The 24455-nt window shown below is 43.4% G+C and overlaps 1 protein-coding gene across 2 annotated transcripts; it reads right to left on the reverse strand.

Moving 5' to 3' along the window:
• Positions 1-5971: 5971 nt before the first annotated feature.
• igf1 (insulin-like growth factor 1) lies at positions 5972-22517 on the reverse strand. Of its 2 annotated transcripts, none has more exons than XM_069700443.1 (5): positions 22268-22517; positions 20717-20876; positions 10462-10715; positions 9787-9822; positions 5972-8185 (listed from the first exon to the last, which is right to left on the reverse strand). In XM_069700443.1, exons 1-5 carry the CDS (start codon positions 22313-22315, stop codon positions 8126-8128), a joined length of 558 nt encoding a protein of 185 aa, XP_069556544.1. In that variant the 5' UTR covers positions 22316-22517; the 3' UTR covers positions 5972-8125. The 2 variants fall into 2 exon arrangements, with proteins under 2 accessions (XP_069556544.1, XP_069556543.1); XM_069700442.1 differs by lacking the exon at positions 22268-22517 and adding an exon at positions 21518-21805.
• Between the last annotated feature and the right edge of the window lie 1938 nt (positions 22518-24455).

Here is a 24455-nt window from a genome sequence, read left to right on the forward strand (position 1 = left end):
TCGACTAAAGATCTGTAACACGTATGAATCCTGATGCCTCCGGAGATGACTCACTAATGCAGAAAAACAACAAATGAAAATCTGGATTTATTAAGCAAATGTTGCTCAGTTAATTACTCTGGTGTTTTGTTGCTTATTTTGCCGCCTTTAAATGAGGTTGTGTTTATCGTGTTCGACGATTTCTGACGTTTTTAGAAATAGTGGAAGTTCATTTTTCATTGGATGGAAAGTTAAAATATTGTATATTTAGCCGTATGGACTTTTTCTTTGTAATTTCTCTGTCCTTTGAGGAAAATGTTGACGTTTCCCAACAGCCTCACCTTTTCCTGCATTATGTTAGCCGCCTCCCGGCTTCTAGACGCCGACCCTGCTGCTGTTGCCTAGCAACGGTGTTCTGATGACTTATGTTGCGTGAGAAGAGTCCGTATGAACGGCGCCCTCTTGTGGTATTCACGACATCAGAACTCGATATTTTCAGGAAGCCACAAGTTCACCAGCTGTGGCCTCTTCGCTGACGTTTAAGGAAATGGCAGAAGGCCACGGGAGTTCATTTTTCGTCGGATGTTGTAATTTTACTAACGTAGAGTTTGTCTTCATAACTTCGACAAAAGGCTTCGTCTGAAGGAAAATCTTGATCCTTCCCAACGGCTTCATCTCATCCCTCTGTGGGTCTCTGCATTTCCTGAATTACGTTACCCGCCTGTGAGCTCGCTAAATTGTTAGCCTCTGTGGCTTTGAGGTGGCCGCTACGCTACCGTTGCCTGGCAACACCGTTCCTACGACTTGAACGCCGAGCTCACGGTGCACGTGACGTCCCAATGTGGATCGCTAACGTCAGCAAAGACAGCAGCCCTTTGACGCTCCAGGAAATAGGCATTTTCACCGTGTTGCCGAGAGTTCGTCGAGAGGATCGATGCCCCCTTCGTTAATCAGAGAGTCGTATCGATCTCCTCATCTAGCTCTCAGTGAGAATGGAAATAGGCAAAATGTCAAACTCCTCGTTTAAAGGAGAATTTGATACGCCGCAGCGCTGCGATCGGGCCTTCGAGCCGTTTGATCGACAAGCACCCACGCCGAGATGCCGACCGTCAGCTGATGATAAAAGGCGGAGGCGAGCAAAAATGTTGACTTAGCTGCCCCGTAGGCTTCTTCTCAGCTCAAAAGGCTTACCTTATTAACATCACAGGAGCTGGGAGCAAAGGGATGTAGACGCGGGACATGAATAATAGCCAGTGAACTCAGCTGAAGTGATTTTGCTTGGAGCGGTCAGCCTTTATTTGGTAAGTATTATTGTTGGAGGGCGAGAGCTTCTACTGAAGGCCTGAACTCGTCCACAGGGGCACGGCCGTTCCAGCAGAAGCACAACTGAACTTGTGAGCTCTGCGCACTGTTGTTGTAACCTTTCTCGCTCTCTGTCTCTCTTTCTGATAATGCCACCCTCCACTTTTCCCACATTTCTCCTCACGGCGGCTGCACGCACGAACCCGATACGGACGGTGGACGAACTGCAGAGCAATGCGAGTCCACCTGATATACAGCCTCCGAGAGGATCCAGCGAACTCTGAGCCGAGGTGAAGGTCTTTATCTGGTAACAGTGATTTTTCCCTGGTTTGAATTTCTAAGAAATCATTACCATAATTCTCTAACAAAGAACATTAACAAAAAAAAGCCAAGAGTCAAATAATCTTATGAGGACCAGATGTGAGTCAGTGGGTATCCATGAACATTATTTATTAAATCTTTATGTTTCCACAACACAGCTCGTCGAATCTCCGACCGATGCCAGTAGAGTTTATTCAACTACTGCCGGAGCTGTCGCTGATTTACAGCTGGTCTTGTTTGTAAGCAGCTCGTAATTGCATCCAGGTTTGATTTCGGGCTCTCTGCGCATGTTTTAAATTTTGAACTCGGTGAAGCTGCGGAGTGTTTTCTTCATCGGCTCTGTCAGCTGCTTGCATCACCTGTCAGTTGCTCGGTGCTGTATTTCAATCACACCGCCTACAGCTTTGTGCGTAAAGAGACCTCAGAAGTCTGAGCTCCATGACATCAGTAGCAGCATTGTTTTATAATCCTCTGGGGTCCAACACGTTATTTCCTCGTCCTGTATTAACACGCTGCCTTTCATCACCGACACTCGTTTTTCTAATGGAAAACAAGAAGGAAAGAAAAGACAAACAGTGTCGCGGCGGAGAGGGTGGGGTGGGGTGGTGGGGTGGTGGTGGTGGTGGTGAGGCTTCGGTTCCAAGGAAATGTGATGCTCCACGCAGGATGCTTCGCGTCTACGTGTGTGTCTTCGGGCCGTGCCAGAGGCCGGCGTGCTGCATTCAGCGAAAGGGATGCGGGTGCAAAGAGAGAGGGGGGTCGCATTTTGGGCAGGATTTTTTTTTTTTTTTTTTTTTTTTTGCCCAGAGAACAGACCGTGGTTTCCTGGAACAATGCAGCTGATGAGAGTCTCTCCAAGGAAAATAAGGCTCTGACATCATGGGTTCTTAAAGCACACAGCTGAGCCAACACTCTCCTGCTATAATCAAGCCTCAGTGAATTTCCACTGTCGACTGAAATTGAGAAAGAGGGAGAATCTCCAAATCCTATGGTTTAGACACTTTTTTCTTCTTTTCTTTTTTTTTTTCATTTCTTTTTTTACACATGCTTTAATCTAGCTGCTAATATTCTCGTGGTAACAACGTGCACTTGCTGGACTCCTCGTGTCTCTGTTTTACATCTGGCCTTGGCTCACGATAACGATAAAAACATAACACCGGGCTACTTGTAAAATTGTCACAATCAACTCATCACTTTTCAATGCTGGATGTTAGCCTCGGGATATAAGAACTATTTGGGATTAGAGACAACAACTGCTGTGCTGACAACAGCAAGGTTAAAGTTAAAAACAACAGCAAAGTCAAATCCTGTGTTCCAACAGAAATGAATGGTTGAAGACTGATGAGGCCTTACAACCACTTTTTTTTTTTCTTTCTGTAAAACAACCAGCAGAATAAGTAGTAAAATTGGTGAGTGTAGTAAAACAGACCACAAGGTCATTCAAAAGACAATTGTGTGTTTAAGATGAGGAGTTGAAGAGTGTGGAGAGATTGTGTTTCAGGGCTCGGTCCAAACTCCGTGTCCTCAGATGCACTGGATCCCGAGTGCACGTAGATCAATGGGAAGGGATTGAGTTCCTTCCAGAACCATCCTGGTTCTTGAGGTTATTCAAACATCTTTGTGTTGTACTCTCTCAGCTCACCATGTAATCCTAAATTAGCACATACAAGAGAACAAACAGCGTTTTCAAGACATCCTGGTGTTTGTATTTTATGATTTCTGCAACGGGTGATACTGTAGATCCGCCTCTCTTTGATAATTGGCTCGCTGTATTTTTTATGGCTTGGTTGTTCGCCATTGCCCGAGCTGCTCTGATTTATTTGAACTCTAAATCTTGCAAGCTTGCAAACCTGCAATTGGACCATTAGGGTGAGATAATTGATTTTGTATTAGTCATAGAGAGGGATGAAATAACATCCAGGATGGCCGGGATGACCGGGACCTCGCCAACCTTTTTTTTTTTTTTTTTTTTTTAATCTCTGCTTAGTGTCAGCCAGAGAGCCAATTTACCGTTTATTTTCTTTTATTGTTGCCCCATGTACATCCGTTTAAAAAGTGCTGACAGTGAGTGAGTTGGAGCTCGGCGCTGTCAACTGCGAGCATCCTCCAAAGAGCTGAACATGCAGCTCTGGCCTCAGGGAGCACCACGCCCCGCTCTGTTTGCTTTGGCAGACCCCGGCGCCTCTTAGGAAGTATCACTTTGTCATTCAGCACACCCAGCACGTTCAGCTTCGTAGTGCGCGCTGCACAAAGCCTCAGCGGCTTTAGTCCGTAGCCGAATCGTCTTAACAGATTTAAGAGGGACAAACTTCTACTTTGTAATTATCTGTTGTTAATGTGTCTGGATCCACGGGGTTCCTCATAAAAGCACGTATAGAGGTTACCAGCGCGATGTTGTGTAACGGGGGAGAGTAATGTCTTTACAGGATTATGTTTCCTCAGAGGTTTTATAAGTATATGTGCATGCGGCATTGAAAGAACTCTCCAGCCATTTCTGTGATGTTGACAAGTGGTTTATTCAGCAGGAATGGTGAACAGTTTTGTCAGTAATTTTTTTTTTCTACAGAAGGCAATCGAGCACCATAAATAACAGCGCTGTAATCAAACAGTTTTCTTGGACAGTGAGCTTCAGGAAATGATAGTTTCTCGTTAAACACCTCACCAGAGCCGTGAATGACTCAGACACTCCCACCTTCTAGGTTTTATTGATCATTTTAAACGACCGACAAACTGAAATGTTTGATTCATAGTTGGGACGATTTGAAGTTGTGGCTTATTTTTCTGCATCACTGCTCCAACTATACTCTTTACTTTTTGAATACACAAGCTGTATTTCTAGTACCGGAAACAGTATGTGAAGGGCATGTTGTAGCTGCAGTGCAGTTGAGACAGGGATGGCGTACTTAATGATCTGGTCATTGGTTTTAGTTCATGACATAATAAATGATGAGTGAGGCTTTGTTCTCGTCAAAAAAAGTCTTTGGTTTGTACTGTATATCTGAACATCTGGCGGGACCGTAGAGTCCTTCTCCAACCAGCTTCTGTTTCGTTTCAGTCCCCAGGCTGACTGATAGGAAAATTTTCTAAGGAATAGACACGAAAACGTAGAGCAAATTCCCATTTCAAAACCTTATCGTAGAGAAAAACACACGTTTAAATTAACCTGTGAAAGTTACAATTTAAATGGAGCTGCTAACAAAATCTTTTGGACAAAATAAATTAAACTCCTGGCTTACTCTTAAAGCGAGACCATGTAACCTTTGAAATAATTTGATGAGCTAATTTGTTCTTCTGTGAGGATTAAAGTGATTAGATCAAATGATAAACACCGCTCTCGTGACTGTGCTAAATCTGAAGCCACGGTCAGTAGCTATTTAGTTTAGCGTAGCATAAAGACGAAGTGCGAAGGGTTTTACAAAACAACAAAAAAAGCTCCTCTAAAGATAACGATATATCACATACTTGTGAATCTAATCTGTAAAATCTGAGGATTGGATCACGGCTGCCTTCGAATGGGGTCATGTTCCCGAGAAGAGTCCGTCGGAAATAAGAATTTTCTGAAAGCTCAAAGTTCACGAGTCCTGATGTGTTTGATTTGCAGAACTAGCAGAAGATATGAGAGTTAATATAATGTTGGATAGTAAGCGAATAAATGTTGATTTAAGTCGTACAGAGTTATTTTTCGTGATTTAATAATACACCTGAGGAAAACGTTGATTTTCCCAAAGGCTTCATCTTTTCTTTCTTAGCTTCTATGGCTTCTACACGACATCCATTCTAGTCGTTGCATCGGTGTTCTCACGACTTAATCACTAGACACCAAGCACACCAGACACACGTATTGCCACGTCGTAAACATGAGCTCATGAGTTCAATCTGAAGGCATGCATTTACGCTATGCTAAGCTAATTTGCTAACAGACCGATGTGAAAGGATATTGATCTCATTTGACTCGTAGCCAAGAAGGCTTCCCGACATTTTGAATTCATTTAAACTGGACGCTGATGTGACTTTGATGAGACAATTTGTCTTTAAAGCGTTCGATTCGAGGGGTCTTGTCGAACGTGTAATGATTGTCCTGTAGTAACAACTTGGGGCCACAGAGGCCGCTGCCGAGTTCAGTTACGTAGTCTCGCTTTAAGTCATTTTAATAGTCAGTACCTTGGCTTCCAGCGAGGCATATGTACGTATACGCCTCAGGACAGACAAAAGCACACCATGACTTTCAACAATCTCATTACAATTGGAAGAATCACAGTTCACAGTACTTTTGTCAAGTTATTTGGCATAAGGGATCTATATTGAGAAAATAATTTAAAAACAGTAGAAAAAATAGCATTTTGCCTTCTTGGGACCACAACATGATATATTCTTCTTTTTTTTTTTTTTTTTTTTTTTTTTTTATTCTCCATGCATTCACAGATTTCACACAGATACATTTACTCGCTTACACTACTACCTTATTGAAACAGCTTACAAATAAAAACACTATTAAAATGGTGGCCACAAGGCTGTGCAAAAGGGAAGACCTCCAATATAAGCCCTGCCATCAGTCTGTCTTAGCCATCTCTTGCAAGTAACAAACTACAAAATAGCACCATTATACAGGGGATAGGATTTGTAATACAGTTTTGTTATATGAAACCATCATGTACAATGAATGATAGTAATGCATAGGTTAACATAATGGGAGTACTGTTTGATTATACACAGGCAGGAGGAGGCAGAGCCAGAGATGAGTTGTCTTGGACGACTTTATGGAGGCTCGAACAAACAGCCGTTCCCGTCCGTCCTCATGCAAGGACTTCTCAGAACTGGCATTTCATGAAACTTGTGTGCATGACCCTTGCTCGTAGTTACACAACTCTCATTTACACTGTGGATGCTTTGCATGTGTATTTGTGTACTGGCATGTGTGTACCGTACCTCGCGTCTACAGGAGGACTTGTCATTTTGGTTGCCAATATTTACCAAATCGTTTAATCTGTGTGTCTCTCTGGTGGACTTTGAAATGGATCTGGTGAAATTTCGCTGTAACTCTTGCCATCGGGGCAGATAATGCAAGCTGCAACTGAAGTAGCAAAGTTCTCGGCCTCCCTAAACTAACAAAAATATCACAGGCCAAGATCAATCAATCATTAAACTTCCCCATTTATGTGGCTATTGTTGCAGCCTCTCTGTCTTTTGGTATTGCCAGTTTTGGGAACATTTTCTTTATTAGAGCAAGAAAACATTGTGTCTTTTGTTGAATACTGGTACGTATTTCTTTTTTTTTTACAGCACTCACTGACTTGCTGTAACTAAACTGTCATGACTTGCGCTTAACCTTGAACACAGGCCTCCAATCAAACTGCTATGTTGATCGCTGGGTATCTGGACTGTTGACAAAAATCCAATTTGGCCAGGGTGGTGACATGTGAAAAGGATGCAGACGACAAACACTTTTGTCTGATTGTCGCTGTTTGATTTATTCCACTCACTTATGCCAAATGCACTTTGAATCCAATGAATGACCCATTTCTGACAACCAAACGAAAACAGGCCACTGACCGGTCAAAAAGCAAATTCGGTTCAGGTCTATTTGTTTTTCTGTTTATGAAAAGAGGCAAAAACCCCATTCTTGTTATTGTAGTACCTACTGCACTTCCCACTTACTTCAAAATCCCCTCTAATGGTGCTTGATCTGTTGTTAAAGAAGTGTTTGGACTGTAGACTCAGTCCTCAGGTTCTCAACACTTCCTGGGGCTTAGGAGGGATTTGGATTGGTCTCAAGTCTTCTAGCAACTCAACTTAGTAGGGATTTGACTTGGGCTCAAGGTAAAATAACGACAACATTGTTTAAAGTCTAATCACCACCTGGTCCTTGTCCTTAAAGCGAACCTTGTTTTTTTTTTTTTTACATATTAAAAATATCCACAGTAATGCACGATGCATGAAAACAAACTCTGAAGGTAAAATATCAGCTTCAAACTGGGGTACTAACTGTTAAACGTGACCGGTGGACAAAGTATCCTGTCTTGCCAAAGGAGTGTGAATCAATTCACTCTCTCAGAGTAAAAAGGATTTACCTCTGCCAAGTTCAGGGAACAGGATGCACCACTCAATTCCCAACCACAGCACTGCCACTCTCTGATTGGTTGAAGCCCAGATACGTTTCCCACCTTTGCTGGAGCCAAAGGGGGTTTGCTGCAGCTCACACATAGAGGTATAATAAGCTCTTGTTCGTGTCTCAGCAGCTAAACTAGTCTGTTACATTGCATTAACAAAGAATTCCTCCCGTTATGGAATGGTGCAGTGTATAAAATAATCACAAGACCCCCCCACCCCCACCCCCTCCCCCCGTCAAACCCTTAAAACAGCTCTTAGCGCTCAGGTTTCAAACATTTTTTTAGGAGCTTTTTGGGGCCATTGTTAGCATCCTCTTTGTTTTGTTTTACAGTGAACCATTCCACAGGGGGTACCAGGTAAGGCCACTCCCTTCTCTCTTCCCAAGTTGCCGGGCATGTGTCCATTCGCTCCTTCCCTACATTCTGTAATTTTTGCCCCCCGTGCTGCCTCGACTTGAGTTTTTCTGATGCACTTCCTGCAACAAAAGAGAAGCACATTTTTAGACGTACAGCGGTAATAATGAAGATACAGGATTGCCAAGAAACTCGAATCGCCTGTATGTAACTGGTTTGTCTAGTGTAGCTATTGTTTCAAAAACGTAATAACAAATAATTAAAGTTTTATTTGTTTTTCAGCATGTAGGTTTGTCTCACCCAGAAATGGACCCTGGGTCTAAAAATGTTGATACACAGCATTGCACCTGTGACTTTTTATTCTAAAACCGAGCCGGCATTCATTGTTGCTCGGTCCCATCTGTGATTTGAGCCTTTCCATTTGTGCTCCATGTTGTAATTTGAACTAAGAAGCTCGAAGCGAACCTTCAAAATGGTGATATCTTCAATTGCGAATTGGCAATTTGTACACTTAATGCAAGTCAACTTTGGGGTCTAACGATAGAAGGCGGTGTACGCTGTGCACATATCCCCCTTGTGAGTTGGGATATCAGGCTATATAGATCATTCCCAGCGTAGCTAGCGTAGCTTGCTGTCTCCAACTTCTCGAACAAAATGCAAACAGAAGAATAACGGATTCTCCTAAAATGTTACATTGATCAGAGTGGATAACCAATTGTTGTCGGCTTATTATAGAGGAGGGAAAACATCTTGTAAGAGCAATAGCTACACGGCTATCGGAGGCTGCACTGCTGATGTTCTACGGAAGAACTGCTTCTCTCCTGCAGCGCTCAAATATCAGTCAATGACTGCCAAACCCGCCCACCCACAGGGGCCCGGATACTCCGTCCAAACTGCTCGTCAAATGGTTGGATAACTTCGAAAAATCTCTTATCCCCACAATTTTCCGATATTGGATTTGGAGGTTCGGAGGGCGCGCGCGGGGGGGTGGGGGTGGGTGTCTGCATTTCCGAAAGCATGTTTTCTGATGGCATAAAACGTGCACCATAGAAACTGCTTCCCTCCCCAAATATGTCAGAAAAAAAAAAAAAGGTTTTATTGTCTTTGGAAAAAATATGCAAAATAGCTGCGATATCATTAGATTCCCTGACTTGAACTGGGGAGAATTCAAATTTCAGTTCAACGTCAAGAGAAAAATAAGAGATGGATTCCTACAACACCAGATACCGGTTACATGGAAACCACTGCAGACGTAGGTACACTAAACATGATATGCGTGCTTCATCTCCAGACCTCGCATGTGTGAGTTTGTTATGGTGAGCCGTCTGAATTTCAGGACATAATGTACAGTAGCAGAGTGGAGATTCTGCCTGGGGAGCGGGAGTGCCACTTTGTCTACCACAAAAACCACTTAGTTCCTTCTCTTGCTAATGGTTTTCTTTTTTGAGAAAAGGGTAAAAAGCACACTGTTGAATCTTAAAAGGATCACACTCTCCTCGCAGGTTGGCAGCTGGAGAATGAGACAGTCTGCATTTAGACATTACAGTTTCTTTATTTGCCCAAGAGATTTCAGGCCTATTTTTATAAAAAAAAATCCCTCTGATTTTACCATGAAGCTCGTCGCGCTTTTGAAACTCTGATGTCATCCGAGAGCTCGTGCATTTGCTTTAAATAACATCAAAGCAAGAAAACGAAGACAAAATTATCCAATTTCCATGATTACCTTGAAGGATGAATGACTATGTCCAGGTGTAGGTCTCTGTGGGAGAAAAATGAAGCCACTTAAGTTGAATGGACAATATTTTCGTTACTATGCAGCAAACAACCAAAAAACTCAAACCCTATTAACCCCTTAAATTAAACGCTCGAAAATGTAGAAAATACGCTTAATGAGATGAGCGGTTTGATTCCACTTTTACATTTGTTCTGCAGCCAGCAACCCGTCAGCTTAGTCTTGTTTTATAAGAATTGGGAACATAATCCAATTCACGTCTTTTTTGTGCAGGCTAAACTCATATTCGTGAGCTTTAATTAGTTTGGTCCTGTCCTACGGAAACGAAATTCACCCAGTAGCTCTTGGAAAACTTACTTATCATCATGCATCATGTCTCTTTTTAATCCAAGAAAAAAAAAAAACGAACACAATTTGGTGGTACCTTTTCGCGCCATGAGCCTTCGAATCACAACGGTTTCCCGCTGTTTTCACTCCTTTACGCTAAGCTAAGCTAACCGGCCGTTGGCTGCAGGAATAAACAACAAGCGTGTTTCCCAAATTTTCAAACTCGTTTTGTTTAAACATTCTCAGGATATTTACAGGATAAATGAACGACCCAAACATCAATCCTTATCCCATGTTTTTTTGTTTTTTTTGAGTGTATTTGTTTAGTGCTTTGCTCACCTTCTTGTTTTTTGTCTTGTCTGGCTGCTGTGCTGTCCTACGCTCTGTGCCCTTGTCCACTTTGTGCCCTGCGGTACTAACCTTAGGTGCTCTCGGCATGTCTGTGTGGCGCTGTGCACGCACAGATCGAGCAGGCTTGCTAGTCTTGGCAGGTGCACAGTACATCTCCAGGCGCCGCAGCTCACAGCTTTGGAAGCAGCACTCGTCCACAATGCCACGTGACCGCCTTGCATTGGCGCCGTAGCCTGGTTTACCTGTCGGAGAGGAAGCACGGGAGGCTTTTTTTAAAAAAAAATTTAGACAACTGAGGTGACAAAGACGTTACCGCCGCTTTGCAAAGGGACCCGTTAGCTCTCTCTCTCTCTCTCTCTCGATGGTCTAATCGTAGTCAGGCGATCAAAAGTTGGCACGGCATGGCTGTTGAGCTTTGGATTTTTCTGCATGTTGAAGCATTGAGCATGTTTACTGTAATAAGAGTGATATTCAACAGGGTTTTTCCCACCATTACAATACCTAGGTGCAGCACCTAAGCTGAACGAACAGGGGGAAAAAAAAAAAAAGATGTTGAGAGAGTTCTCAGAGTACTGCAGAAGAAAGCAAGCACACCGCACTGGTCTAAATACATTTTTCTGGAAATTTGGTTTCAAAAAAAAAAAAGGGGGGGCTTCATCTTGCATTTGGGGGACTAGACAATATCATGTTTTTTTCTTTTTTACCCTCTATAGACCATGGGAGTTTCATACTACATCATTTTGTGGGGTTACGTTTGAGCACTGTGGTGCATGTGCGAGTAGCGAACAATAGGGACAATCATGTTTCATAGTTTCCATTACTTTTACGTATATTTTTTTTTTTTTTTTTTTCCTTTGGCTTTTTGCCTGAAATGGGCACTTTCAGTTTGACACAGAAAAACAACCCTCAGCCAGACTAGAGAAATTTTGGGGCAACTCACAAAACTACCGTTAAGCTGCCTACAGCTGATCAAATTTGCTAATCCTTACAGCCAGTATAGTCAACGACCACTAGTCAGAAATTTAAGTCTGCTTTTGTCTGCCACTTTCTGAAATAAAGGACTCATTGATTCAAAATTGACTTTGAATTTCAGGTGGCAAATCTGCCCTCATCGTTGTAAACTGCGTATGAAGTATGCAGGTGCGGCAAACAGCCAATTCAACATCCATAAATCAGATTCTCTTTCCTCTCCAATGATTTATATTTCTTAGTAGAATTAATTAAACAAATGGTGGCGAGTTGCCAGACGTCATACTGGGCCTGCAGCAGTGATAGTGGCCGGGGGCACATATATGACCAGCCGTAGTGACACTGATATAAATTTTACAGTGTCTCACGTTGCACACCGCGGACCCGCTTTTGGCAGCTGCTTTGCCTGTAAAGAAGGGGGTCACAGTCACCCAAAACGATGGGAATATCCCGCTAAGCCAGTTTGGCCCAGGTATCTTTTACACAGAGGCCCGTCCAGCGAGGCCAAGCCGCAAAGTCCTCTGGGCCCGATCCACCTGCAGAAACATCCAGATCCAGGCAGGCTTCGATCTGCTGTGCCCCCGCCGCTCATTCACATTTTCATTTGGCAGAAGCGCCTTCTCATTCAGAGAACACGCTGAAGATGGAGGCGGGATTCATGAAAGAGTCACGCCTAGCGAAAAAAGGTGCCGCGGAGACTTTAGCCAAAATTAAACATACAAGACCGTTTAAAGGTGTGACACTCCGATTTTTAACTCTGATGACCACATCAAGTTGCAATGACGCCAGTACCAACTTCCTCTTTTAACTACCTTAACCCCCCCTCACCCCTCAAAACCCACCCTCTTTGGTGGCTTTTAGAAAAACCCAGACTCTCCATTTACAATTCCCCGCTCACCTTGAACAATATAGCCCTGATGGGCTTTTCCCTGTTACCAAATGAAATAATAATAATTTAATATGGCATTTACAAGGAGGAAATGCCTTTCCCTCTCAGAGTTAATAGCTCTTGGCTCAGAAGCCTGCCAGCGCTGACAAAGTGCATTAACTTCTGCTCTCTGTCTGCCTTGTCCTGACAACGTTGTTTTGGACAGAGAGCCGCTTTCATTCAGAAACAGAAGCATCTTTCTGCTCGGACCCCCAGACACAAAGATGAGTGGAAGCTAATGGAGGTGTGAATGAGAGGACGGGGGAGGGGGGGCAGGAGGGAGTGGGGGGGGGGGCTTTCATGATGCACGTCAGGTAGAATGAGGCTAAAAATACAGCGTGCACCTGCATTATTTAGGGAAACTGAGGAACCGGATTCACCCAGAGCTCGCGCTTCCAAAATAGGTGTGTTAACTGAAACATCTAGACAGTTAATAAAAAGAAAAATTATTTAGATGTTGACATCTGTGTTTTTCATCGAATCGAATGCAACATTTCTGACAGCTTTTCCAGGTATTCCACAGTGTTTTCTGTGGGAAATTCTTTTCTGTGCTTTCAGTCATCTGAGCAAACAGATGGTGTGTATCAGTGGGACAAGCCTTGGCTGTTATACTAACACCTGATGTCAAGAAATTTAGGAAGAGAGAAATATGACGTTGAGCCCTGGCTGCCGATTATATAATGGCTGCTGAAAGCCAAAAGTGGGGCCGTGCCTCGTTGCCTGGCCTGTTTTCCAATCCCTCCCAATAAAGCCTTACAAATTAACATCCGCTATTATTCTGAAAGTAGTTTGCCACCCTGCTGCACAAACAGCTGGAAGGGAGAGAGAAATCAGCTGGCGCCGGTTGTAACGTAGGATAATCAGCTCGGGCAGGTTGGGGAAAAACACACATATAATAATAATCAGGTATAAAAGCTTTGGTTTTAAATGCTTCAGTGCCATGGATAACTTGCTCTAATCCCTCATAAACAAAGAGTTGTTTTATGTGACTGTTGCTAATAAAATAAGGGTAAACAGCCTTTTCTGCCAAGTAGTTCCCGCCTCGTTGCTTTTTGCTGTTTTAAACGGACTCTGGGATGATAAAAGGTTTCCAACCAGTACAGTTGTGATTAGATGGCTGTTGTGTTGTATCAACGGCTTAATGCATCAAGAGGCGGGAAATGTTAAATGTTAAAAGAAGCATTGGCTTCGTTGACCCAACTAGCAAAGGTTAGTTTGAAGGAATACTCGTGCAAAAATTTGTCCTTTCAGTATCAAATACTGACCACTTGTAGGAAGAAAAATTGTTCATAGCTTGCTTCGCTGCAGGACTTCGATTTGTTTAAATCAGGTCAATCCAAGTAGCGGAGCGTTTTTTTTTTTTAGGAAAATACTGACCATAAAGGTTAAAAGGACAAGCGGCGGCTCAACGGGTGTTGAAACCGAGAACGGCAATACCTTAAAAACGGTTGAATTGGTGCGAGCAACTTCGGATGAAATACACTGATTGGAGTAAAACATCCAAGAGTTTGAAGGCTTATACACCAAAAGACTGGAAGGCGGTAGAGCTGCAGCTAGCGATCATTCGTTAGCTTGCCCATTATTTCCGTAGTCACGCAAAAAACATTCCCGCAGCTGAACGGCCAAAGATATTCAGTTTGGTTTCATGAACGACAAAGAAAAGCAACAAGTTGTTAAAGATGTCAAAAACCATAAATGGTTGCTGATTCATTTTCTGTCACTCATCTTATTAATGAACTAGTCACTGCAGCTCCATGTAGTGGTTTATAGTATTTGCGAAAAGTGACAATTTGATCCTCCCTCCCAACAATTGCCAGTTAAACCAAAGATTTAGCCTTCACATTGCAACGTAATCTGCCAGGGACCAATGCAACATTTTACGGGATGATGCCGGATCGTGTTGTAGCAAAAGCTGAGGCATTTTTTTTTTTCCGGCGCTCTAACAGAAGTGATTTATCAAACACGGTGCTGGTTTCTGTCTGAACACGGCCTTTGCGCTGCAGAGGTGCTTTGACAAGTCCTTTTTCACATGTTCTGGGATTTTTTATTTCTTTCCGTAACTTTGTCGCCTTTGGAACAAGTTGTAGCCATTCACCTAAAGACCACTTTATGCTTTCCACTTCCAGGTGGGTTGGCAGGACACACAATTTATCATCTACTAAAGTTTGTAAAGAATACTTTGCAGATGTCCGCGTGCAACAAAGCGCAGTGCCTGCGCAAGTACCAGAAAAAACAAAGTGGAAGCTTGTTTTATGCTTCGTTGTGTTTGTATCGTATTCCACATCCCTGTTCTTCTGAATCGGTTGCACAAACTGTTCTTTTGGACTTTTTCCTGCTGTCCAGCCAAACACACTTAGCAGCTCGTCTTCCGTTGACAAGAGGTCACCCTCCTTGCGCACGTACCAGCACTATAGAAGCGTTTACCGGCCGCAGTTTTGAGTTGGAGGCCACAGAAACCATGAACCATTTCTTTGGGTCGGTTCGTTCCTCTGAATGATTTACATCAGATATCTCGCAGGTTGAAGACCGTCTTTACTACGCCATCGTTTCTAAAGTGTTTCATCGGATGTCAGCGCACGGCTCCATGAAACATCTTTGGTCTGGTGTTTGACAGGCTCAGCACGCGTAGTGTTCATTTCTCTAAGGAGCGGCACTGGAGAGAGATGGCTGGAATCCTCCATTCCAGAGTGGCACAGAAAGTATCTGAGTTTTACAGCTTGGTCATGGTCAATAAAAACCAGTGGATTCTTGGAGCCGATGCACTGCTCTTCCTGTGAAGTGTCAGGCAGTTTACAGCTGGGCAGGGACTGTAAGAGCTGCATAAAGTACTGGAAACTACCTCTTTATCACCGGTACCACAAGGGGTTTATGGCACGAGTGAAGTGTTCCTGCGCGGTGACACTGAAACTTTGTCCAAATGCACCGCCACTAGAATAAAAAAGAAAACGTTCAAGGTATTGTGAATGAAAATAGATAAAATAGGCACTTTATGAGGGTACATTTTCTTGGCGATGGTCTAAAAACATCTTTGGGAAAGTTCTGGATTGTATTATAATGTCTCATTAAATCTAACAAGTGTATGGAATTCATTAACTTGGGTTGTCAATTAATAAACTGGGTCTATGCATTTAATGTTTTTTGCTGGTAAACACTTTGCCGATGGCACCAAAATGGTCAGAACCAACTCATTAGCAACATAAATTTGACACAATAAGAATAGTGGTTATGTTTTTAGGTGAGGTTCATTCAACAATGGGAAAGAGTACAGTGGTTTTAAGGGGAAGGCGAAATGAAAGGCTATTTTCTGAATGTCAGAAAGGATATCGGCTATAAATCTCAGCGATCTCGGCGCTTATGTTACCAGATATATCCTTGTTTTCCTTTGTAGAGGTCGGACATTATGTGACGGGATTAAACTGATGACGAGTTTGAAAAGGTAAAGCACCATTTAGTCCCCTGAGTGTCCTCAAATCCCCCGGATCTCAACTTCACCTAATGTACAGTTCTAAATCTGGAGGACACCTGCCTGTCCTTTTCATGAGACGCCTCTTTGTTCGGCTGAGCCGTAATTCACCGGGAGGTCGGAGATTTTTTTTTTTTTATTTTTTTTTTTTACTTCAGGTCCTGATGGGAAAACGACACCTTTTTCGCAGCGACGGAGAGGACACAGGAGGTCTTTCTTCAGATCGCAGAGCCTTCCTCTGTGTGTTCGGGTCCAGTGTAAGGACTCGGGAGCGTGGAGGGGAGGGGTGTCCTGATCATCCTGTAATCCCCATAATCCCCTGCTGCTAAAGGACGAGGCCGAAGCTGTGCGTGTGTTTGAGTGCGTGCGTGTGCGCGTCTGTACTTTGTGATGTGCTGTTTACACATTCTACCGCTCTCTGCAGCTCGAGTAGCTCTGAATAAAAAAAAAAAAAAAAAAAAAGAAATCGACAGGGACAAACACCGAAGAGGAAGTCTCATCAATGGTATGCACAAAGCAATTTCTCCCCCCCACACTCCCTTCCTTCCTCCCTTCCTTCCTTCCTTTCCACATTCACCTCACATGCCACGACTGCGAGTCAGGACAACACCGAACAAATCACCATGTTTCATATCTCGCTGCACTTCGGATTTGAACTTCGTGTACCAACAATAAACTGCAGGCCAACGATGATGGATTATTTCATTTTGTCGTAATTCATTGTGCAGAAACAAGCGGTGAGATTAGATACCTCGTACTCGCTCTAGAATAACTGAATATTTCAGCATGAACTAAAAGTGACTGAGGACACGGAGCTACTTAGTACGTATGTTTCGCCAAAAAAAGTCCCATAACAGATCTGATTCATGGAATGAACATCCCAGTGAAATCAGCCCGCAGTCCTGCCTGCTAAAGCATTACAAAGACAACTGAGGATTTCTAGGTCAGGCTAATAATTGGAAAAACTGACTACAGTTGTGGATTTTTTTTTTCTTTCTGTTTCATAGACCGCAGTTTGTTTCATTACCTTTAAAAAAAAAAAAGAATTTCCACCAACTAGTGTTTAGCATTTCTGTCAGGGGTAGGAAATCTGCACTCTTGAAATGCAAGTGTGCTACTTTACTGGTGACGTGCTTAAGGTGGATTGGCAAAAAGCAGTGCGAGCATTGTCGTTGCAACACCGTCTCTGGACACATTATCAATCAGAGGGCTGCCAAGTTCAACACGGCCAGACTTGAGGGGAAGAGTTCAGGGAAAGGAGAACGCTTCCTCTGCTGCCGGGTGCTGCAGACGACAGCACCCAAATGGATTCTCCAGATATTTTACGCAACCCGACGAAAAATGGGGAAGGAAAAGGAACGACGGCGAGAATATGAGAGCGCGAGAGAAAACCGAGGAAGACAGTGGAGCAGCATATTTTCCGAGGCACGGCACCCTGCTGCTCAAACCTCATCATCTTTTCAGAAAAAGGATGGAGTATTCATGAAATGCACGTCTTTCTCAACAGGAAAATGCAGCATTGATAGATGGACGCTGTGTAGTTCAGTGACAGCTCAGTGTAAGGTAATGCGGGAAAGACAAATACATTCCCCCTACCACAAAAAGGTCTGTTCCTGTTTAAGAAGTGTATCCTGCATGAGGATCATGAGTTACGTTGGCCTCTGTTCAACACCTTCTCGTGAGATGGATATCAACAGTTCTACAAGTCAAGTCACCCTGTGAGAAGCACTTATTAAACTGCAGTAAAAGTCGGCTATCGGTAGCTCACCTTAAACACGTCGTCCAATCTGTGGACACCCGCATACCTTTTCAAACTCTTTAACATTTCAACAACTTCGAGCTCCAGCTGCAGACACTTCTTGGGAGCATTTTACATAGCGGTATGAAATATTAAGAGAAGCTCTACCAGGGAGATTGATTTTGAGAAAAACGACTGACCAAAGAAAGGATGCCAAAGTCCAAATTCGAGCAGCTGTTTACTCAGAACCCAAAATATGGGCTGATGGCTGCGGACAAATCAAATTGAACAGCAGTCCCAGGCCTGCATTTACTAAAATGTAATGTTTGATCATGTAGTCCATGATTTTCCACTGTTTCTCAGCTTAAACGGACATTTATACAAGAGAAGTGCTGCAGCGGAGGGAATCCAAAAGACCAAAAAAAAGTCATAACTGGCAGAAAACTGGCAATCAAACAGGCTGTCATGACCACTTCACAGCATGCGGGTATTGCCAGCAGCATCTGGACGAACAAGACTCGCAGCTTTGCAGTAGCTTGGTGGCTCTCCAACAACTTTCTGGCAAATGCCAATACAGAGGCCCCTGATGCAGAGAATGATGTTGACTGGTCTTGGAAAAGCTGCACGGAGCTGGATGGTGGAGAGCAGCAGCAGCAGCGGCAGCAGCAGCAAGGTGCATGGCGACACCACTGCCAGACAGCTTATAATGGATGAGTCTGTAAAGAAATCTCATTCCATTCAAAGACGATTTTTGGACCGTTCCACACCAACGATTTCAAATAATCTATTTTGTGCAAGGCCTTAGCGTAACCAACAACAGTGTGGTTAACGTTATGGCACAGACACACTGGGTTAAGGTTAGGGAAAGGTAGAGTTGTGTGTGACTGGATATGAACTCTGGTATCACATCCATTCACCGGCCCAACTTCTACACTCTACTGTTGGGGGACATTGAACAAGTCTCGTGGGCGTAGAATCATCCAATATGAACCCAAATCTTAGCCAGACTAAGCTGTGCATGACCAAGACGGGAGCATGCCGGAAATGGACTCGGTCCAACCTGGTATCTCAAGCAATTGCGACCATATTAGGCAGTTCTGCACCACGCAATTTACACTGAGTGCCATTGATCAGCCTTGAACAAATGCTGCAAGCCACATGCTAAGTGGAGGTTGGGGCGGTAGATCCGAGTAAACCATGTCCCGTCCACAGACCCTGATCCTTCTCAAGTTGCCTAAATTTGCAACGATCTTTGCCAAACCTTAATTTTACTTTATGTTCTCATGAGGAGATATCGTAGGCAGCAGAAACTTGTATACGCAAGAGAATAATATCCAGGTTGTCTATGGAAATGTCAAACATCAACGTTCTTATCTAGCAATAGTGGGATGCTCCTGTACGCTTCCCTGCCTATCAGACCTCCTCTGAGACAAAGCCGTCATCCCATCCCATGTGCCTCAAGAGCACAATGTTGAAGCAAGTTCGAGTCTTTGATAAAAGGATTCTACCTCTACCAGCGGCTGAAGGCGGCAGCCCGTGAATATTCAAAGCGTATTGTCCAGTTTTTAGCTACACAAGCAAGCGTTGGTCCACACTCAAATATCTATCGGTTAGACTACCATGAAATGTTGTACAGGTATTCTTGGTCCCCAGAGAATGAACCCTTATTACTTTTATGATCTCCTTACTTTTCACTTCCTCGAGTGCCCCCTTGTGGTTTTGTGTGAAATGTTTTCAAGAATATTTGACGGATTTCCATGAAACTTAAGAGTGAATTGGAATAACTTTGCTGATCCCCTGAGAAAATACCTTTAAATCTAAAGACGGTTCCATGGGCCTCAGTTCTACTTTAAGCTTAGCGCTAATTGGCGATTGTTAGCAGCCAACTGAGTCAGTAAGCATGGTAACCGTTAGCGTGTTAGCATCACAGAGCTGCTAACATGGCTGTAGACTCATCTGTTTTGGGCTTTTACTGGCTTTAGTTTTGCATGACTGTACACCAGCCACTACTGTCTTATTCCCCCTGCTGCACTGAGGCTGCGATTCCAAGACTGGCCCCCTTCTGGCCCCTAATCTTCCATCCGTCACCAACTTCTTAAAAAGGTGTATTTTCAAACCATTCCAGGTTCAGGTTAAGGCGAAAGCAATCAATTACTGGAAAAGAGAAAAACTGCATATGCATTATAGATGCTGCTGATCTCCCACAGAAATCTTATATCTTCTTTTCTTTTTGAAACTGGCAGCTGACAACGTCTACCACATGTGGAAAATCCTTCATAACTTTGGGACCGAACCAAACCATTAATAATGGATTGTTTTGTCAAAACTGCACAGGAGTCGGAGGGACAATCAATTATGATAGAAAAAAAAAAAGAAGACTTTTGGTGGAGATATGATGCTCCCTTGAGGACATTCAGGGCAAATTGGGTTAATTGAGGGATGTCAGCCAAAGAAATGTGAGTAATGAGCTTATAAAACTTAAGCTCTGCAGCGTCTGAGCCAGCTATACTGTTAATGTATAGTCGCGCTGCTCGTCTCTGACAGAAAGATCAGGATACATGTCCTGAGAAACACTGGCTGCCGGTGGAACATTGCACCTAACCTTGGTTGCTCCATATATCCTGTGCTGTTCTGGGCTGGGTTGTACCCTTAATGGAAAAATTGGAGATTTAAATCCTGGATTCTTGGTCGAGGGTTTTCTTTGGGTAGCTTTCCCTTCTCTGGTGGAAAAAAGAAAAAACTTCACTGCAACATTTAGTTTCTAGCCCTCCTTTTTCTCAGAGATAGTCAGCCAAATTCCACTTAAAGCCCTCTCCCCACGGACAAAACGGTGATTTGCCACCAACAATAGTTACTTATCATTATTCCATTTTTTTAATTATTATTTGGGTTTACTTGTTCAGAGTCTTGGCTTTGGACCAACAATGAAAGAAAAATAATCAAAGCCTTCATCCTGAGACGCACGTGAACTTAAAGGTAAGATGTAACAGTGGACGAGGAATGAATGAAGGAAGGAACATTAATGCAGGGAAAGTCAAGACGAGATGTCAAACCGGCTGCTTTTTTATTTATGAGCTCGCTGGAGGTGGAGAGCTCTGGGACATGTACAGCCAACCTTTATGAATAAATAAAAAGGTGCACTTACTGAAATAAAAGCCTCTCTCTCCACAGACAAACTGCAGCGTGTCGACCAGCTCCGCCCCGCACAGGGTCTCAGGCCCCGCCCCTGTTGCCGTCGGAGTCAGGGTGAGGACGCACAGCAGTAGTGAGAGGGTGTGGCTACAGGAGATACAGCACATCGCACTCTGCGCACAGGGAGAGAGGGAGAGCTTTAATATTTTCACTGCTGTCACAGACTGAGCATCATCACAGAAAAAGTTTCAGTTAATCACCAACTTAAAGCAAACATATTTTATAACACTGCTGATCACTGAGCAGATCTGCACTGACAGTTGGTGGCTCAGTGTCATGCTCAAGGGCACATCAGCAGTGGCAGTGACACACATTTTCAAACATAAGACAGAAAGCAGTGGGCTTAAGGTTTTCTCTTTAAGATTCAGGATATTCCCTGATGCTAGCAGAGAAAAGAAACAGATGGTAACTTTACAGGGTTTTTTTTTTTTTTTTTTTTTAGATCTGGAGGAAAATGTATTAAATCCAAACTTCCACTTGGTACCTGAATCAGTCCAACAGGAGGCTGACCAGCCCTGATGCTGCGGAGCGCCTGTGCGCAACGAAGCAGAGCGCGTCCAAATTGAAAACACACTTTCCCCATTATCATCCCTCCACTCAGACCCTGTATAGTCAGTAGTAACTTAAAGACAACCCGTATTGATCAATGAAATTCATCCATGATATATATCATTCACAACCAGTTCAGCATTCCCCCCCTCCCCCCATTCCCCCACATGTGCTAAAACCCAGCTGTCAGCGCGTTATTACGCACAAAAGTGCTTCGAAATTCAGAAAGAAAGAATAAAAAGATGGAGAAAAACCGCCGGGGGATCTTTCCGATCCAAAATGTGAGGTGGAAAAAAGGCTCTCCCGCCAAAGCCAGCGGAGGAAGCTGACTGGGCCAAATGAACATAATAAAGACAATAAAACACAGGACATTATCAATCTGTATCACAACTCCAACCGACACAGTTCCCGACGCATATAAGTATTTCATGATATGCTCTCCGCTCTCTCTCAACCCCGCAGCATCAGGTTAGATATTTAGCACTTAATAATGCACACTCAGCTGTAATTACTTTGAAAGTTGCAGAGCTGCATTCGGGAATTCTGGTGAAAAAGAGCGTAGAGTGCACAGAGGAGCTGAGGATGAAAACCCCATTCATCCGTGCAGGGAAAGTCATGCACGATTCAAGTCAACGCTTTCCAAAAGAAAAAAAAAAGAAAAAGTCAATTAAAGCAAAAAAGGTGCACAAATCTCTGATTATATCCTCAAAAAAATCAACAGGACATGCAGGACAGTTGCTCCATAACTGAATGAAAAAGATACAAAATCAGAATAAATCCACAGTTGTCATGCATCTAAAAAGCTGTCAAATATAAATGAGCGATAAAAAATAAAAATAAAAAAATCCCTTTTATTGTTGCAGTTTAAACTAGGTAAGGATGCTCTGTGCAAATAGTGAGCAAGTGAAGAACCAAGGTGATAATCTATAGTGTCAAAGGAAATCAGGTAAGTTACCTTGAAGACATCACATAAATGCCACTGAAAGGAAAGAGCGCTAGACATCCCCACGGGTCTCCGCAAGACAAAGCCCGGCGAAAATGAACTTGTTTGAAGTCATTAAAAACGGGGAGAAAGAGGATGAGATGCGGGCAATGTCACATCTCAATATTCCGACTTTGTTCCATTGCGCAGGCTCGTTTTGGAGAAGTGAGATTTAGCGAACAGGAGACGGATTTAGAGAGAAAATCCCTCACATTTATCTACATTACACAGACATTTTCAACAGGAAACAGCTGGGGCAGCATTTGCCTCCTACTCGTCCTAAGTTATTCATTAAGGATTTTGGGCACATATTCAAATAACGTCATTTCTCTTTTTTTCTCAGAACGGGATTGAATTTTGATCTCTAAGACTTGGTTAGTAGTTCAGATCAAGGCAGAAAAAGCGGCGCTGCCCCACCAGCAGCAGCAGCAGCAGCTCGCACTCACAACACCACTGTTTTTATGCCCTGAAAGCTCGTGAAGGAGAAGTTAAAGACAAGCTGGAGGTTACTTGGTTGTTGTGCGTAATTTGGCACCGCGTAATTCACCAGAGAGTCGATCCGGAGTCCCATCTGATTAACGCTAAAATAAATCATTAAAAGCACTTTTCCACTTAGTCACCGCAGCGCTGCTAACTTGAATGCCCAATAAAAGGCTAAATAAAAAAGCTAAGTACATGTGAACTGGAGTGAATGTGGAAAAACGTGACATTTTTATTGCAGTAAAGAGCAAATACGAGCCAGAGATAACCAGGGAGCCACAGCTGAAGCGCTGTTCTCTTAACTTTTGCGCCTATATGTGCAGGATTTGGTGCTTTTCTACACACTGTCACTGTCATTTCTTGTAATTATTCTTTATGGCTCTGCTTTTCTCTGTTATTGATGATTTTCAGTTAATTTTCGTACGTTTGTCTGGAAATGACGTCTGGTACTTCTATGAACTGATGTGAAAATAATGGAAAAATAGAAAACACTTGGGAATTTATGGTTAAAAAAAAAAGAAGAAGACATTATTTCATATTTAAGCAACTTCCCTGATGTCACCCATTGTGCAGGACCACCCACCGTCCTCGTGTTAAAGTGAGGGGCCCCTGTGTTCCCACTGTGTCACGGGGGGAGATAAAATAATAATAAAATAGGCAGCAACGACAGCTCGAAGCTTCACACGAGGCGACGGCTTAAAGAGTCGTTATCAGGCGGTACGGGATATCAACACTAATCCAATCACCAAACATGAGATCAGTGCTGTGACCCAATCATAAAACAGGACAGCAGCGCGTATCCCAGCATGCTCGGCCGCTGTGCGTATGCGCATCACACAGCAAGCAAGGTCGGATCCAAAAAAAAAGGGGACTGAGGCTGAAGACACGCAACAGTTCGGGTTGTTGGAGTAAAGTGGGTCAAAACGCAGGCACGATCAAATGTCCCTATATGACACGGGCAGCACTCACTCACACACTCCTGCTAATTTATATGAAAGAAGTGGTGCTCAACCTATGGGCAGGGGATCTGAGGGGGATTTCACAGGGGATCAGGGAGAGGGGGGAGGGGGGTCGTGAGGTGATTAAGAGGAAGCAGAGTTTGAAGGATATTCATCATTTCAATTAAATATTGATGAATTAATAGGTGCAACTTTCTTCCTGGGAATTATCCTCAGTTCACGTATAAATCTCTAAAATAGGCAGATTTTAAAGAGTCACGAATCCAAAATGATGGCACCCACTGAGCTGAGACACTGACCAACCTTAACTCAGATTGTGCCTTTGCAAAAGATCTTAATCTGTTAATGTATTGACACAAGCTTTTTTGGTGACATTGTTTACTTTGGGGCAAAAACACCAAAATAAAGGAGAACTGAGAACACAGCTTTTTCCAGTTTATGAAAAAGGGTCATAAATTGGCATTCAAGACGACAAACCAAAATGTTGGGACCCACTGAGGTAAGTGATTTCTTTATTTATTGTGCGGCTTCAGACTTCACCTGATCGACAATAAAACAAAGTTGTGATCCTTGATTGGATCAGCCAGGGGGAGGCACGCTCTAAGCTCCCACTTCTGTGATTGGTTGTTGCCCTCTCAATCAACTGGTGCCAAACCCTGCCACATTCCCAAATCCCCCTGTGGTGGCGGGGTGTGGTTAGCTCAGCTGCAGGGAGTAGAGAG

Source organism: Brachyistius frenatus, unplaced genomic scaffold, assembly GCF_029030835.1.
Source record: "Brachyistius frenatus isolate BFR_SWC_R1_liver_20210118 unplaced genomic scaffold, ASM2903083v1 Contig_33, whole genome shotgun sequence".
Lineage (NCBI taxonomy): Eukaryota > Metazoa > Chordata > Actinopteri > Embiotocidae > Brachyistius > Brachyistius frenatus.

Excerpts from the sequence above, each read along its gene's own strand:
- igf1 (XM_069700442.1), bottom strand. The coding sequence starts at position 21,742 with ATGAAATACTTATATGCGTCGGGAACTGTGTCGGTTGGAGTTGTGATA. Across the intron at positions 20,877-21,517 it reads CTGAATTTCGAAGCACTTTT|AGTGCGATGTGCTGTATCTC; the intron begins GTGCGTAATAAC and ends CCCTGTGCGCAG. Across the intron at positions 10,716-20,716 it reads AGAGAGAGGCTTTTATTTCA|GTAAACCAGGCTACGGCGCC; the intron begins GTAAGTGCACCT and ends CCTCTCCGACAG.